Source organism: Drosophila busckii, chromosome 3L (assembly GCF_011750605.1).
Source record: "Drosophila busckii strain San Diego stock center, stock number 13000-0081.31 chromosome 3L, ASM1175060v1, whole genome shotgun sequence".
Classification (NCBI taxonomy): domain Eukaryota; kingdom Metazoa; phylum Arthropoda; class Insecta; order Diptera; family Drosophilidae; genus Drosophila; species Drosophila busckii.
This window is the reverse complement of record NC_046606.1, coordinates 5,737,853-5,754,694: the sequence shown is the minus strand read 5'-3', so window position 1 is coordinate 5,754,694 and position 16,842 is coordinate 5,737,853. Positions and strand designations below refer to the sequence as shown.

The following is a 16,842-nucleotide window of genomic DNA, read 5'->3' as shown; positions in this document are numbered from 1 at the left end:
AAAAGTCTCAGCGTGGCCGCCACGTTTAAGCGTGCTCTTCATTTAGAGTCATTGATTTGATTATTGTTTGCTTTCGTTTTATCTTATTAGTTGCTGGTATTTGTTTTTGCTTTTCTGTGGTCTACATCATTTGTTCATATATGGTAAATAGCCGCACATATATGAGAGTTCAATTGTTGACGGCGGCTTGAGATACTTTTTGACAATAGACAACTAGACAAACCACTAAGAGCGGCTAATGCCGGCCCTCAATCTTAGCCAAAGCCACAGAAGAAGTGACCGCGCGCTGCAAATTTTGTTTTTTTTTACTTTTGTGATTTTTTTTCATGTGTTTTTGTTGTTGCTACGGTAGTTGGCCGTAACCGGTTTCATTTTGGAGCGTCTTCAAAGTGAATGGCATATCGCTCGGCTTGGCGAGAACTTTTTCGCAAAAGCTCAGCGTATAAATAGTGTCGTTGGGTCTTGTTTCAAAACAGAATCAAATTTGGATTAATCTCAGAGACACGCATTCGTCTGGGAACATCTTCGCAAAATGGTCAGTAAAACCATCACGGATCCTCGGATCACAGGACTAACCCAACTCACTCGCTCGCTCTGTCTTCTTTTCCCCTCTTAGAAATTCTTGGTTATTGCTTTTGCTGTGATCGCAGCGGCTGCGGCCACTTCCCTCTCCACGGAGTACCTGCCCCCTGTCGACAACAACATCGAGTTTGTTGGCGAGCAGGCTGATGTCTCTTTCGACCAAGGTGTGCTCAGCGATGATGGCTACCGCTACAAGACCGTCCGTCGCCTGAAGCACCGTCACCGTCGTGATGTCAACGAGCTGTCCAACGAATACCTGCCCCCAGTTGCTGAGGCCCCAATTGCCCAGGAGGTCGCCGTTGAGTCTGCTCCTCTTGCTGATGAGGTTACCGTTACAAGACCCTCCGTCGTGTGATCCGTCGCCGTCGTGATGTCAACGAGCTGTCCAACGAATACCTGCCCCCTGTTGCTGAGGCCCCAATTGCCCAGGAAGTCGCCATTGAGTCTGCTCCTCTTGCTGATGATGGTTACCGTTACAAGACCGTCCGTCGTGTGATCCGTCGCCGTCGTGATGTCAACGAGCTCGCCAACGCTGCCCCCAGTTGCTGAGGCCCCAATTGCCCAGGAAGTCGCCGTTGAGTCTGCTCCTCTTGCTGATGATGGTTACCGTTACAAGACCGTCCGTCGTGTGCTCCGTCGCCGTCGTGATGTCAACGAGCTGTCCAACGAATACCTGCCCCCAGTTGCTGAGGCCCCAATTGCCCAGGAAGTCGCCATTGAGTCCGCTCCTCTTGCTGATGATGGTTACCGTTACAAGACCGTCCGTCGTGTGATCCGTCGCCGTCGTGATGTCAACGAGCTGTCCAACGAATACCTGCCCCCTGTTGCTGAGGCCCCAATTGCCCAGGAAGTCGCCATTGAGTCCGCTCCTCTTGCTGATGATGGTTACCGTTACAAGACCGTCCGTCGTGTGATCCGTCGCCGTCGTGATGTCAACGAGCTCGCCAACGAATACCTGCCCCCAGTTGCTGAGGCCCCAATTGCCAGGACGTCGCCATTGAGTCTGGCTCCCTTTGCTTGATGATGGTTACGTTAACAAGACCGTCGCGTCGTGAGTTCTCCGTCGCCGTCGTGGATCTGTCAACGAGCTGTCAACGAAATACCTGCCCCAGTTGCTGAGGCCCAATTGCCCACAGGAAGTCGCCATGGTCCGGCATCCTTTGCTGATTTGATGGTTCCGTTACAAGACCGTCCCGTCGTGGCATCCGTCGCAGTCGTGATCAACGAGCGTCCACGAATGACCTGCCCTGTATGCTGAGGCCAATGCCCAGGAGTCGCCATTGAGTCTGACTCCTCTTGCTGAGGATGGTTACCGTTACAAGACCGTCCCTCGTGTGATCCTCGCGCGTCGGATTGTCAACGAGACTTGGCCAACGAATACTGCCCCTCAGTTTGATGCACTCGCTGTCATTGATGTCCCGCGAGTCCGCCGTCTTGGCGAGTGATGGTTTACCGTTACAGACTGTCGCGGTGTCCTAAAGCTGCGTCGTCACTAAACACCCCACCCTATTATCATAAGCGTATTAGTCAATGAGAACGAGTTATGAATAATTCGAGTACCGAAGGAATTCGAAACAAACAATAAAACAAATATGGAAAAAAAAAGCTTTAAGTTATCTATTCTGCCTTGCGCAAAGTGTACTCTTATCTCAACTAATCTTAACTGTGCTGATAAGATACCAAGCGTCGCACCTGTCGCTCGCTCAGAGCACGCACTGAGTTTCAGTTCCATTTTACAGTTAGCGACGTGCGCGCAGTAAACTCTCGCGCCCAAGCAAAGTTCTTCAAACGAAAGGGATAAGGAAGAAGAGAGAAAACGACAGCGGAAATGAAGTTGGCTAAGAAGTACTCCAGCTACTTGCTGATATGCTTGGGTAAAAAGTTTTGAATACCATTGTGAACTGAGCGAACTTTTGGTGAACTAAACTGCAGCACATGCAACTGTCAGCGATACTAGACCATTTTATAAAAGAGAGACAGAGAGATAGACAAGTGCCGTGTAGAGTTGGAACGACCTCCATTCTGATATCGTAAATATGTGTAATATGTTGCGATGACTAATGCAAACAGTCATGTTTGGTGTAGAGTTTACAAAAATGTTATGAGTGCTTATCAGCAATGAGTACGACCGCGACAACGACAACTGATAAGCTTAGTTTACTCATCGTTGCCTCAATGTTGTTTGTGCTTAACGTAGGGCGTGGCATTCAAAGATACAGTATACATTGCAATAAGCAAAACTTCAATCTAGCATTGCTATTGATGCGGAAAATTCAATTACTAGTGTAACATTAAATGTAACAGAACTCATTGGAAAGCGCTCATAAATGCTTAATGCTGGACTCTAATACCCTTGCTGCCTGCCTAATACCGGATGTGGCCTAAGCTCCATAATTATTTCAGCACATAAATTATGAAATATGAAAAACAATTAGTTTTCGGTTAGCGGTTAGGCCCAATGTATTTTCGTTGTTGATTGTAACTATTGAAATGCTAACAACACGGTACGCACTCGTTAATTAAATTTGTTCAAGAAATACGAAACGATAACTAATGTATAAACAAAAGAGCAATCAATTTACAATGCTAAATATCAGATAACCTCAAAAGCGTTTAATGCAAAACATTTCTGCAACAAATAAACAAAGCTGACATCCGCAATACAACAATAACCAATAACCAAATGTTGTCAAAACATGGCCCCCGCCAAACAAAATATTATGTTGTGGGGCCTGCTCCCCTGTCAAGTGTTTAACTGATTTATCATCGAAGTTGGCGCACGCTACGTTGCTTAAATATTTTTCACACACCACATCCACATAATATAATTAATTATTAATATTTTGAAACAACGCATTGAGTGTTTGATGAATGGTCGGCGTCAGTTTCAAACAGTTCCGTTCGAAGCTTGATGACTTCTGATGGACACCGCCGACCACACAACGCGCCGACCAAGCGCCGCGGCCTGTTCTGCTGCTGTAATTAAAGCAGCTTACGTCATAGACAAAATTTGTGCAAATGACTAATTGTGTTTGTTGTGTGTTTGCCTCTTCTCATATGTTTACAGTGCTGTTGGCCTGTTGCATGCAGGAAGCGGATGCCACGCGTCGTGTGAATCGTGGACGTCGCACACTCACACGCAGATACTACGGTAAGTCAATTGCTAACCAGTTCATGCCCTCATTAATCTATTTTTGTTTTGCAGTTGGCACGGCCATACCTGGCTGGGCGGTCATTGTCTGCGTAGCTGTGGGCGAGCTGATTTTGGGCGCTGCCCTCTACTTTGCCTTGTACAAGGTCATACTGGACAAGGAGCCAGATCACGCGTCCACTTATACGCCCGCCAAGACGCATGATCCCACACCAAGTGTGCCGATGCCACAGCCCACGCCACAGCCAGCTCCACAGCCTGTCCAGCCCGCACCGTCGCACGCTACTGCGATTGTCTAAAGGTCAGGCGGAAGTGGCGCCAAGACAACAATAAGCCAATAAGCCAACTAGGTCTATAAATATATATGCTACGTTTAAATATATTTATAAATGTATCCACAGCCAAACGATTTAAACGATTCATTTTAGCAATAATTCGAATAAATATCTTTTTGTTACACATCTAATGTAAATTACCATCGTATTGTTTGGGTGGCGTCAAGCACTTTGTTTGGCATGCCTTTTCATATATATTTTAATTTTTTTATGACAAGCTATTAAATAGCAACGTTTTGCGATCCAGTTTAGCTTCTAATCTTAATATGCCCTCGTTCATATGCGACGACAGCGGACAGATTGAAAGTTGTATAACTATTAATCGCGACGCTTCATTTATTGTTTGTCCGCTAACCGGTTCTAAGCTATTTTGCCAAAGACAGACACAAAGCATTAGAATCTCCACTAAACAAATGTCTATAAATATAATTTCGATTGTCTCAGCGATCTGTCAAACGCACATGGCATTTGCCCAGTGTAGAGATGGTAACGTGACCAAGTTCTTGCGGCACGCGACCAAAACCCGTATATAGACCTGTTTTTCCCACAGTAAACTCGAGCAACTTGGCCAAAACAGTAAACTTGCTCAAAAGCCACAAAGGTGCTGCATATTTTTAAGCTCATGAAATAAATAGTGAGTTGTTAAATATATGTAGCATGCTTTCAAATAGAAATTTAAATAGGAAATCAAAATGCAATTAACTGGAACTACAGCTAACGAAAGTTAATACTAAAGTTTGTGCCAATATAAATATTACTTTATATTTGTCTAACTTTAACAATTCGATACCAATTTGATTATAAGCATTATTGAATCTGCTGCAAGCTGAGACGACATGTCAGCCAACAATTGCCGCAGCGCATAGCAGGAAGCTTAGCAACTAACCAAGCATCAAAACGAGAGCGAGTCAAGTCAAAGTTGCAGCCGCGTAACCAAAGCGGATTTCAAATTGACACACAACAGACAAAAAGCAAATCGTTTAGGCACAACAACCACTTGCACCACCACCAACAACAGCAACAACAACAACATTGCCACACATATGTATGCAGGCATTTGAAAATTTTTGCAAACGCAGCCAAGTTGGCCAAAAGCCCTGAGAGAGCCAAAAGCTAGCGATACAAATGCCAGCAAAGCCAGTTAGGGTAAGGCAAGCCCCAACAAGCTGAAGTATACTTTGGCCTGGCATAATAAAGCCGCACACACACACACATATACACTCTCAAAAGAGTTGCCAACAATAATAATGTTGATCATCATGATGATGTGCCTCTGGTTGCGGCTTGGAGCAAGTTCAGAAAAGTCTTTCGCTGCAGTTTCGCGCTTGTCAATGACAAATTTATAAAGCGATATGTAAGTGATGTGCAACAAAAGGAAGTTTTCGAGAACATGCTTGTTTATACAACTTGCTCGCTCTCTGGCATGTGTGTGGTGTTAAAGTTTATCAACATAACGTGCTCTCGCTCTGTTGTTGTTGTTGCTGCTGTTGCTGCTGTTGTTGCTGGCATGGGTCAGAGTACACTCGTTCATATTTATTTATGGCTCAGCGTAAGCGCTTGCCACATGGACTGGCCGCAAGCTGAACGTTAGAACATTGAATGCTTTCAAAGTGGCAGCTAAGCCAAGCGCAAGGCATTGGCCACTGCAACTTGAGCCAGCTGACAGTTTGGCAGCCGTTTTACAATATTATCAATGTGTGTGTGTCTTGAATTTCTTTCTTTTTGTCTGTGCTTTGGCCCCGACATAGCCATGTACACTGGCTGTAAACAACAACATCAACAAGGGGCTCATGCAAGGCAGCAGGTTGGTGGTGGCACTCATAAGCATTCATTGAAAATCCTTTTCGATTTATTTGCGTATTCAAACGGAAACATTTAAAGTGATTGCGGATGCAAATTTTCTCAAGTATGTAGCGTGGGCTACAACAACAAAAACCCCTGTTCGACATGCTAACCCTCACCGCACTGATTTCTATTGCTTTATTTCTGCTGCTACTTTTTATTTTTGTACATTTTACTTTTTTATTTTGAGCTGTGGGCTTTCTCTGAGATCTGTGAACATTTACCAACGCGTGCCTGGCAACATTTGCGGTTTTTGCGCCAACTTCACACATTTTCTTATGTGGGTTGCTCGCTTTGCTTTGCTTTGCCTTACTTTACTTTGCTTTGCTTCTCTTACCTTTTTATTATTGTAGCCTTGCCATGAGAATTTCAATTTTAACACAGGTGCTTGTGTTTGTTGAAAAAATAAATATCAATCATACGCAACAGTAAACGGGCGCCTAAGCAGCAGCAGCAGCAGCCACTGTCTTTTTTGCCTATGTGTGTGTGTATGCAAACAAATTTTCTATGTGAAGTGATGTTTTCTTGAGCAATTAGTTGAATGCTGTTGATTTTCGCTATTTTCCCAATTGCTCGCGTCATGAGCGATTTATTTTGCTCTAATTATAGCAAATTTTTAATCATGTGAATAATTGTCAAAGTGTATTTTACAGTTGGTTGGCTTTTATTTATACTAGCTGATTATCTTTATAATAAATTATTAGTTAAGATAAGTAGCTTAAGCTTGCCACAAGCTACAGAACTTGAATTGCGTGTCGAAAACGAAAACAATTGCAGCGAGTGGAAGCTCTTTGCATGAATGTGCGACTCGATGCGGCTTATTGTGTCTATTAATTTCGCACTTAAATACTAAAAACTGTTAATGACTGTAAATTGCTGATAGCCAAAGGGTGGGGGAGCTGGAGCTGGAGGCGATCAGCTGCTCCAGTTGCGTCTGTGTGTGTGTGTGTGTGAGTGTGTGTTATAGTTTAAGCACTTTATGGGCAATTGTTGTTGACAGCGTGCTAATTGTTTTGTGTGCCGCGCTGCTCTGCTCAAACAGAAACGTTATATATACTATCTGCTTATCTGCTATAAGTGCTGCTTAGCTATGCGAACAATTGTAATAACAAAGTTTAAGCAGTTGCAAGTGGCACGCCACATGAAATAATAATAACGATGCAGCGGCAGCAATCAAGTTGAGGGTGGGGTCCGAACGAAAAAAGAACTGCTTAGCTTAGCTATTTTTGGGTTGGTGGGGGCGAACGATTTAAAATTGAATATAGTACAAAACAATTTAAATGGTACCCAGCACACGAAAGCTCAAAGACAGCCAAGCAAGCGAACGCGTTGCGTTGCTGTTGCTGCTGTTGCTGTTTGTGGGTCTGTAAATAATTCAGCAAGGCAACAGTCGCTGGCAAATTAAATCAAATAGTTATATCATGCGAATAAATCGCCATGGATATCGCACATACGCTCCGTTGACCGCACAGCAACACCAAAGCGAAACTGACAGCTACTTACGAGCCTCGCACCATACGCTGGGCATCAGTACGCGCTTTGCGCTCAGCGACTGCAGATCGTGCCCCTCTCTCTATCTTGATATATATATATATAAATAAATACTGTATATAGCTGATAGCACTGTGTGTGCGGTGTGTTGTGTTGTGTGTGTTTGTGTTTCAACTTAAAGGCAAACAAATAGCACTGGGAGCTCGTGCCGCTGTGTGTGCGACTGTGTGTGTGTGTGTTGTCGACTTGCTGTCTGGGCCACTTACGTTGCACAATACCCGGAGCATAGCTAAGCGCGTGCTGCTGCAGCTAGAACGCGGATTTAAGAGTGCAACTCGATACTCGACACGCTGAGCGGCTGACGGCTGAAGCTGTTACTGTTTTATTTCTTTTGGAGCAACTACGTCTACAACATGCATTCGCCGGCGGGCAAGGTCTCCGGCTATGTGGTCCTCATGATTGTGCAAATCATTTTCCTGTTGCTTTTCTGGCTGTTCGTGCGTTACGAAAAGTCAGCGCTGCCCGCAGCACTAGACGCTGAAGATGCTGGATCAGCAAACGAACACGTTTCCAAATATCCGCGTGAGTAGCAAAAGATTTTCAAACTAATACGCGTGGCATGCAACATGCCACAGCAATCACTTAATGGCCAAAACCCTTAGTTGAGTCATGTCGCACTTAAGGCAATAATATTGTTATGCTCTCAATAAATCAATCGCCACATATCACATAAACTTCACATTATCTGACAACTTTTGCTTTTGTTCAGAACCTAAGCACACTATCTAAGATACAGTGTCTGCTAACAGCGCATGATAAGAATTAATTAGACGCTAACGCGTCAGTGTTGACATCGTGATAAACTTGACGCCAGGCTAAGCTGATAATTTCAAAATAATTATATACAGCCCAATCAATGCTATCTGCTTCACACTCTGTGAGCTCCAAATATTTTCACATGAATTGTATTTAAATTTGCCTCAAGTTTGTCATCATATTCATAGCCTACGGCTATTGACTAAGTTAACTTTTTTGTCTGTGCCCAAAAGTTATGCTCGGCTGCTTGGAGTTGGTCCCGCGGCAGCAATTGCATTAATTACAATTGTTTGCCACACAATGTGGCACGAAAATGTAGCAAGCGAGCGAGCGAGCGAGCCAGAAATGGGCAACAAATGAATAATTAAAGTCATTAATTTCAATTTATGCAAATGCGTCTGTAAACAACTTGTTGCAATTCATAATAAATAAATTAAACCGTATTTCACACTAATTGCACCCACACACATAGACACAAGCACACATGTGTGTGTGTGCTCGGCCCGTGCCTTTGGCTGACATCAATCTCAATGCAATTGACTTTTGGCAGCAGACAATTGGCCAACTAATTGAAACGACTTGACTCAATTAATAAGCATGCCAAACCTTGTGCCCAATGAATCTTAAGCTCACCCCTACCTTCTTCTTCTGCTGCTGTTGCTTGTACAGAATTCCAGGACATACAGGTGATGATCTTCGTTGGCTTTGCCTTTCTGATGACTTTCTTGCGTAAATACGGCTACAGCGCTACGGGCTTTACGCTCTTCATGGCCGCTCTGGTGGTGCAGTGGGCGGTGCTGATGAAGGGCTTTCTGCACATGGAGGATGGCAAGATTAGGTGAGTCGCAAATCGCTGATTAAGCAAATTGTTTGCTAATCCTTTTGCTTTGCAGTCTTTCGCTGGAGAGCATCATTGATGCGGACATTGCCGCCGCTGTGCCGCTCATCAGCATGGGCGCTCTACTGGGCCGCACCACGCCCATTCAGCTGCTGTGCATGTCGCTGTTTGAGATTGCGCTCTTTGCCGCCAACGAGTACTTGGCCCTCAATGTGTTCAGCGTAAGTTTCCCCAAGCACTTGTGTGGCTAAAACTTGGACTAATCCGAGTTGCTCCACAGATTTGCGACTGCGGCGGTTCGATTACGGTGCACGCCTTTGGCGCTTACTTTGGCCTGGCTGTCGCCTTGATGCTGCGTCCTGCTAGCGATCAGAACGAGGCTGGCAAGCTGGAGGGCGCCAACTATACGTCCGATATATTCGCCATGATCGGCACCACCTTTCTCTGGGTCTACTGGCCCAGCTTTAACTCGGTGCTGGCCGAGGGAGCTGGCAGCGAGCGCGCCATTTTGAACACGTTTCTATCATTAGCCGCGGCAACAGGTGAGTCACGTTGAGCTTAGCTGCTGGCAATTAGTTGCTTCGAGTGGCAGTCGACAGGCGACAGTCGACATTCGACTGAACGGGGGCAGAGCTACGTTAATTATAATGTTGGCAAAAGCCTATTAACACAGCCAGGCAGTCGGGTAGGCTAACATTCAGTCAGGCAGGCAAGTGAAATTGAAAAGCTGCTGTGTGTGTATTTGCCGCAGCTGAGGCAAAAATCTTTATGCATGCAACTCACAAACTAATTAAATGTCAAATAGTTTCGTTAACACATTTGAAAATTTATTTTAAGCACGTAGCGTACATAAAAAGCGGCACAGCTAGCAAACGACAGCAGGAGCGGGCGGGCAGGACGACTGCTCGGTCAGCCTGGCTGCCATTTAGCTGAGAGTGTGTTTATGTGAATGCGTCTGTGTGTGGCTCTCTCTGTGTGTGTGTGTGTGTGTGTGTTTGGGTCAACTATGTTTGACCATGGCCATACCATATACATATAGAAAATGTGCTAAAAGCAAAAACAACAGACTGAGAGTTGGAGCTGCGTTGGGGAGTCGGACGGGCGACTGAGCACTCTGCTCGGTTAATGTAAATAACAAAACACAAATTAAATGTATACAAAGGGCGCCCCAGCAATAGCAACAGCAACAGCACAATCGCCATCAACAACAACAACAGCAGGAGGAGCAGCAGCAGCAGCAGCAGCTGAGATAAGCCAAGCTGCAAGCATTTGGGACAGACCGTGAGGTCTATGCGACGGCGACGCTGGGACTGAACTGGTTGGCTGTGGCCAGAGCCAGGCCATGATATTAAAGCCCTCACGTTACAGCCATTGAGCCAACACCTAAACAGCGCAATAGAGCACATGAGAACAAGCAGCAGCAACAACAACTAAAAGAGTTGGCAACAACGCACTTTAAATGCGCTGCAAGCTTTAACAAATTTGCTTTTCACTTTGCCAATTTTGCAGTCTTATGTGCACAATAAGTTTGGAAACTATTTAAAGTTTCGCTCTTTTTGTCAAACTTGATTATAAATTTGCTAAGCCTAAGCTAAGCGTGGACAGCAGACAGCATTTTATGCGGAAGGATTTGCGATTAGTTGAGTCAACGTGGGTCTGTCTGTTCGCTTGGGGGGACAGCAGTGTACAGTGGCCGTTTACTTGGCTCGCTAGTTGTTGCCTTAATTAAACTAAAGCTGGGTTTCAGTTCAATGCTGAAATTAGAGGCGTTGCTCCACACACACACGCACACACACACACAGACACATGCGGGTGGTTGCAGTAGACGTCGCCTGTTGGTGTCCGAATGCGGCGCCAACAGCAAAATACGCCCCAGTTGTTGTTTTCACACCAAGTCTCAAAACGAGGCGGATTGAGAGAGAAGATCCTGGCTGCCACTGCTGGTCAGTCGTTGTACCGCCTGCTGCTGCCGCTGCTGCTGCTGCTGTCCTTGCTGCCCGCATTTGGGGCAACAACGTTAAGCACAGAGCACAACATTTTATAGTCACAAGTGACACCATTGGCGTTAATTTAAATTGTTTAATGTACAAGCAGCAGCAGCAGCAGCAGCAGCAATAACAACAACTGACGCGCCCAAATCTCGCTTTGCCTTTGGCTTTGCTTTAGTCAATGTCCTGTTCTGTTCGTAGGTCCTGGGCTGTAAAAATGCTGTTTAATTGATTTTTAAGCCAGAATGCCACGTTGCCTGGACAATGTCAAAAGCTGTTGTTTCAAATTGCTGCGGTTGACATTGTTGCTGTTGTCGCTGCTGCTGTTGTAGCTGCTCTTGTCGTTGTGATTTGCACTTGCCACAAGCAGCAGCAGCAGCAGCAACCGGAGAGTGCCACACTGGCGCCTAGTATTTAACTAATTTATGCAAATTATTATTGCTGCAACATATGTTTCGCCATAAAATGAAGATTTTTAAGTATTTAGTGTTATTCTTGCCAAGATTTATGTGCAACTTGGCAATAATCTGAAGTGCGGTCTCCTGCCCGTTGCTTGGGGCAACAACAGGCGTCGCTTGTTTACATTTTTATTAGTTTTGTGTTTATGAACTGCGGCTTTGCCGGCCATGAGCACGAGAATTGTGGCCAGGCTGGCCATTCTGTGTCGCCTGGATGATTTAATAGCAGCTAGCCCATATGAGAGAGCGAGAGAGTCGGTTTGGGAATGTTAATATAAAGTTGGGCTAGCAGCAAAATAAACTTGCACACAACATTTGGTTTAAAGTTGAGATTAATTCTAAAAAATTACTCAGTTATTCAAAAGCAATTCAGCGCCAAATTATTCTTCGAATCTATTTGAAAACTTAGAGATTTGTGCATAAATTCGTGGTATATCGAATATATATTTTCATCCGCCTGGCTGAGTGGAGTCAAAGTCAAGTTGAGCATCACTTTTTTGGCTTTCATCAACTGCATTGCTTTTCATTTTCGCAGCAACGTTGGCTAATTAAACATACTAACCCAAATAACTAGCAAACATTGAATGCGTTGCATCAAAACTTACAGTGAGCAACGCATGGGGGAGCAGTCAGCAGCCGGCTATTCAAGTTGCAACAGGCCCAAACTAACTTCTTCTTCTTCTCGCATTCGCTTCCTTTTTGCAGTTACCACCTTTGTTGTATCCGCGCTTGTCAGCCATGAGAATAAATTGGACATGGTGCACGTGCAGAATTCAACGCTGGCTGGCGGCGTAGCCGTTGGCACCGTTTGCAACTTGCTGCTGGGCGCACACGGCGCTGTTCTAATTGGCATTATCGCTGGCACGGTCTCGGTGCTTGGCTATCGCTATTTAACCGTAAGTCGAGTATCCAAAAAAAAAAAAATAGTAACGTACAAGTTGAGCGCCGACTACAGCTGTAATCCATACAAATACGCGTTTGGCTATTCAAATTGCAAGCGGAGCGGAGAGGGAAGAGACAGAGAGAGAGAGAGATGAATTCACAACTATCCAGCCAGCTCTATATAGAGCCTACACTCACACATAGACATAGGCAGAGTTGGTTGCCCGTGTGGCGCTTTAATTAGTGGCACCTCCTGGCCCGACGAATGCTGTGCGCTAATGAGTAAAGTTTGTTGCCCGCCGGACGCTGCCAAGGCTTGGGATTGGGATTGGGGCTGGCGCCTGTGCTTGCAATTTGGTGACCAGTGCACGTAAATTTTCAGCTGCAGCGCCGCTCGCTTGATATAAATTTTGAACTTGTTGTAGTTAGAGCCATTAGTGTGCACATTATATTTATACTTTACTTATATATTTTAAATTACAGCCCTGGCTGACCAGCACGCTGCGTCTGCACGACACCTGTGGCGTACATAATCTGCACGGCATGCCAGCGCTCATCTCGGCGCTCGCCTCGGCCATCTACGCCTCGCTGGTGCGCATAGAGGACTATCAATCTGAGCTGCAGGACATTTTCCCCGCCATGGTGGGCAACAATGGCACGGCAAGCAAAATTATGGGCGTAAGTTTGTAGCAACTGGAGCAACTGTTGTATGTAGTCCATGCTAAACTGTTCTCTGCCGCTTCACAGGGTCTGGGACGCACGGCCAGCTCACAGGCGGGCTATCAATTGTTTGGCATTGGCGTCACTGTGTGTGTGGCCATTGCTGGTGGCATTTTGACAGGTGTGTATGGGCAGCTAGTAGCAAATGCAGGCTATTGATGGTAAATTTGAACTTGCAGGCATCGTGCTGAAGTACACCAATTTCCGCAAGCTGCAGAAGGACGAGCAGCATCAGGACGAGCAGTATTGGGAGGTGCCCGCGCTGGAGCCCAAGGAAGAATAGTGAGTGGACAGACACTCTCCCTCTCTATCTCTCTCTATTCTAAATGTCGAATCTGCATTGCGTATATGCTTTTCATTATATACTATTATTATTATTATTATTATCATTATTCGTTTATGCAATTTTAGACTTTGTTTTATGCCAATTGCATTTGCTTTCGTATACAAACTTTTTGCCATAACCATACTTTGTGCTTAATTTTTTGCATACAACATTGTCGCATTCGCATTCGTTTGAAAAAATATATAAAGTTTGGAAAATTTGCACATTTAATTAGCGCGTACTACTGTCGAAAATAAAATCAAATGCATTAGCTATGAAAATATTTTAATTGCCACAACTTGCTTGCTCAACTCGTTGTGTCCTTTTTTTGTAAATTGTAATTTTTTCGCTTGTACATTTTTCTCCGCATGCTGCCAATGGAATTAAATCCACGCACATAAACAACAACAACAACAACAACAATGATAACAATAACAATAACAAAAATGCCAAAGTTTAAATATGCTAGACGAAGTTCTGGCTGGCGGCAACGATGAGGCAGTTGCCAACTTTAATTGGCGCCCATTTCTGTTACGTAACTGGAATGCAATTGTGCCAGCCAACAATTTGTATGTGCGCGGCGCGCTGCAGTAACCGAAAGAGAAAGAGAAAGCAAGTAAGACGACAGCAACTTTGGCTAATTAAGTGGCCCAAGACAAAGTGTCAACTAATTAGCTGACTTTTAGCCGTCTTGCTTGCTTGTGCTCTGGCTCTGGCTCTGGCTACTTTGGCTGAGCCGCTGCTTAGTCGCACCTTGAGCACGAGCAATAATAAAAACAAAAGCAATTTAAGCTGCTCAGAGTTGAGCGTTAAGCGTTAAGCTCAACAAGTTTCAATCAAACGGCTGTCAGCATGACTAAATTAAATTAAAAACAATAGCAAGCCGTAGAGCTTGACAAAGCAAATGGCTAAAAGCGAAAATATTTTGCAAAGATGAAAGCATATAGGCAAATGCAGTAGCAAAAGGGGTGAAGGTGTAGTGCTTGGGGTGACTTTGCAATTTGGCAAAGTATTCCCCGTTGCGTTGTTTGACTATTTGGCCACGGCAACGATACCGAAACCGAAACGTGGCAGACATCAGTGTCCTGTCTATCTCTGTCTCTCTCTTTCTCTCTCTGTATGTGTGTGTCTCTAAGTGCTGTTTTATTGCATGTGGTTTGGGCGCACAGACAAAGACGGGCAGACAGACAGACGGACGGACTGACGGACGCTCTCACACGTCTATAATAATAATTAACAGCATGAAAGGCGAAGCCTTTTGCCGCTTTGCCTGCTGCTGTTTGCTGTTTGCGCTGCGAAGTATGCAACATATTTTATGCATGCGCTGCAGGCAGCGACTATGACATGACAGCCATAAAAACACCAACAGCAACAACAACAGCAGCAGCAACAACACTAGTGCAATTAAGTCGAATTTAAACAGCGTTGACAACTCAGCGTCGACATTGACTTTGTCTTTGTCGTTGTCGTTGTCTGCAGCAACAGCAAGAGCAACAGCAACAGCAACAAATTGTTGTTGCACATTGTTGTAAGGCCAGGCTGTGGGGATTTGCTGTTGCTGGTGCTGCTTGCAGGAAGCTCGGACTTGAAACGGAAGCTGGCTACAACATTTTGCAACTGTAATTTTTTGGGTGTTGTTTCCGCCGGCGTTGACAGTTGCCGTCTTTGTTTACGGTCAACTCGCTCTAGCTTTCGTTCTCGTTTTCGGACAACAACTGAACTGCTGGCTCAGAAACTTAAAACATTTGCCCATTTGGCTTTAGTCCTTGATGGAGCAGAGCTGGGCGCACGTGGCCTTGCAATATTCATGATTTACATTTAAGTGTCATTGATGTTTAATTATTTAGACGCCCCAGCTCCCCGCAAGTCGTTTAAGCTACAAGTCAATTGGTTCGCCCACTGGCAGCTGAAAGATTTGCCTTCGAGTGGCCTTCGAGCTTCAAGCGCGTGACAACGCACGACTAACTTCCCTGCCAGCTCTCCTGCTAGCGAATAAATATGCGCACTGAGGGAGCTAATGCTCTGGAGACTTTCTCGTCTCGCTTCTCTAGCTACTTGATATGGTTATGTGACTGTGCATTCCATATGAGTCCATCCCCCGCTTAGCAGCGCATTGCGTGCATCTGTTTCGCAAAAGTGAAATTAAATAAATTTTATAACATAATTTACGCTATCAAAACATGCACTCCATGGGCTGCCTGCACTGCATTTGTCTTCTCTCTCATGTGTGTCGTGTGTGTATCTGCTCGCAACTTGGGATTTGCACTTGCTACGCGCACTCGCAGCCTCCGGGGCTGTGTGTGGGTGGGTGGTACGTTTTTCGTTAATGCTGTTCAAGCGCTGAAATGTAGGCTTCAATTAAATGTTAATTTTACAGAGCTTAAGCATGAAATTCGGTTTTGCAGCCGCCACCGCCGCCGCCGTCGCTGCTGCTGCTTCATTCTGATTGTCGCTGCTTGTTGCCGTTGCCATTGCTGTTGCTGACGGATTTGTGCGCAGTACGCTCGAAATGGCATTAAGCCGTATTTTATGCTTGCATTTTAATCTGCTTCTTTCCACTCGCAGGCTTTCCACTTATCAATGCACTTGATGGCCAGCGAGTTTATTAATAAAAATTAATATTAAAGCTGAGCAATACTATTTGCATTTAAATTTAGCTTTGTCACTTGAGTGGCATAAAATATGCAATAAATAAAATGCATTTGCCACTTGACTCGACTTGGCTCTTTGGCATATTGTAGCTGGGTAGACACCCAAAACACATTCAAAGCACGCTGCGAACTTGAATAAGTTCAAGTGTTCATAAAGAGACGCCCACACACACACACACACACACACACATAGCTATAAAATCCATATTGACAGTAAGGCACTTGTAAAAGGCAAAAGGGATCGAAAGGTTGAGTGGACGGGGCAGCAGCAAAAAGAAACCATTGTAATAATTTCAAAAAATATGTTACCAACACGTGCAACATAAACAAAGCGAACAACAAAAAATGAAATTCATAAAAAATTTAAAAAAACATGAAATACTTTTTTTTTTACTGCTGACTGTTGCAGCGAGCAAAGGATTGCGAGCGGACGCGTGGGGCACTTTACCCATTAGACACGCTTAATCGATGCAGCAGCGGACGCAAGCCCTTTAGCTTGTTGCCGTTGCCGTTGCTGTTTCTGCTACTGTAACTCTTGTTGTTTTTTTAGTGGCGATATTTTATTTAACGCCAACTCGAGGCAGGCAGGCAGGCAGACAGACCGACCGACCGACCGAGAGACAGATGAACAATTTAAGCTTCAGAGTCAGGCATTCAAACATTGTCAATGTGCAGGCAGCGTTCATCACATCACACAGAGTACGGTGAGTGCGAGTGGGGTGGGGTGGGGAGGCATGCATAAAATATAAAAAAATATGCTGAC

General features: G+C 44.9%; 3 protein-coding genes across 3 annotated transcripts; all 3 read left to right on the top strand.

Annotated features, from left to right (window-relative positions):
• The first annotated feature begins 417 nt into the window (after nucleotides 1-417).
• On the top strand, nucleotides 418-2,027 carry LOC108599345. The gene is given in 6 exon segments (XM_033293459.1): nucleotides 418-535; nucleotides 617-902; nucleotides 905-1,025; nucleotides 1,105-1,582; nucleotides 1,584-1,721; nucleotides 1,842-2,027. Coding segments are annotated over 6 exon segments (1,212 nt in total). The 5' UTR covers nucleotides 418-532.
• A 292-nt stretch (nucleotides 2,028-2,319) lies between these two features.
• LOC108598890 lies at nucleotides 2,320-4,133 on the top strand. The gene is made up of 3 exons (XM_017985650.2): nucleotides 2,320-2,456; nucleotides 3,650-3,733; nucleotides 3,788-4,133. Exons 1-3 carry the CDS (start codon nucleotides 2,411-2,413, stop codon nucleotides 4,030-4,032), a joined length of 375 nt encoding a protein of 124 aa, XP_017841139.1. The 5' UTR covers nucleotides 2,320-2,410; the 3' UTR covers nucleotides 4,033-4,133.
• A 3,381-nt stretch (nucleotides 4,134-7,514) lies between these two features.
• On the top strand, nucleotides 7,515-13,480 carry LOC108598459 (ammonium transporter Rh type B-A). The gene is made up of 8 exons (XM_017985104.2): nucleotides 7,515-7,983; nucleotides 8,887-9,055; nucleotides 9,111-9,276; nucleotides 9,336-9,597; nucleotides 12,207-12,397; nucleotides 12,867-13,061; nucleotides 13,131-13,224; nucleotides 13,283-13,480. The coding sequence occupies exons 1-8, from the start codon at nucleotides 7,815-7,817 to the stop codon at nucleotides 13,384-13,386; spliced, it is 1,350 nt and encodes a 449-aa protein (XP_017840593.1). The 5' UTR covers nucleotides 7,515-7,814; the 3' UTR covers nucleotides 13,387-13,480.
• The last annotated feature ends 3,362 nt before the right edge of the window (nucleotides 13,481-16,842 follow it).

Bases quoted from the DNA above. Each gene is read 5' to 3' on its own strand.
- LOC108598890 (XM_017985650.2), top strand. From the start codon at position 2,411: ATGAAGTTGGCTAAGAAGTACTCCAGCTACTTGCTGATATGCTTGG. The intron at 2,457-3,649 runs GTAAAAAGTTTT...ATATGTTTACAG, and splicing joins CTACTTGCTGATATGCTTGG to TGCTGTTGGCCTGTTGCATG. The intron at 3,734-3,787 runs GTAAGTCAATTG...TTTGTTTTGCAG, and splicing joins ACTCACACGCAGATACTACG to TTGGCACGGCCATACCTGGC.
- LOC108598459 (XM_017985104.2), top strand. From the start codon at position 7,815: ATGCATTCGCCGGCGGGCAAGGTCTCCGGCTATGTGGTCCTCATGATT. The intron at 9,277-9,335 runs GTAAGTTTCCCC...GTTGCTCCACAG, and splicing joins TGGCCCTCAATGTGTTCAGC to ATTTGCGACTGCGGCGGTTC. The intron at 12,398-12,866 runs GTAAGTCGAGTA...TTTAAATTACAG, and splicing joins TTGGCTATCGCTATTTAACC to CCCTGGCTGACCAGCACGCT.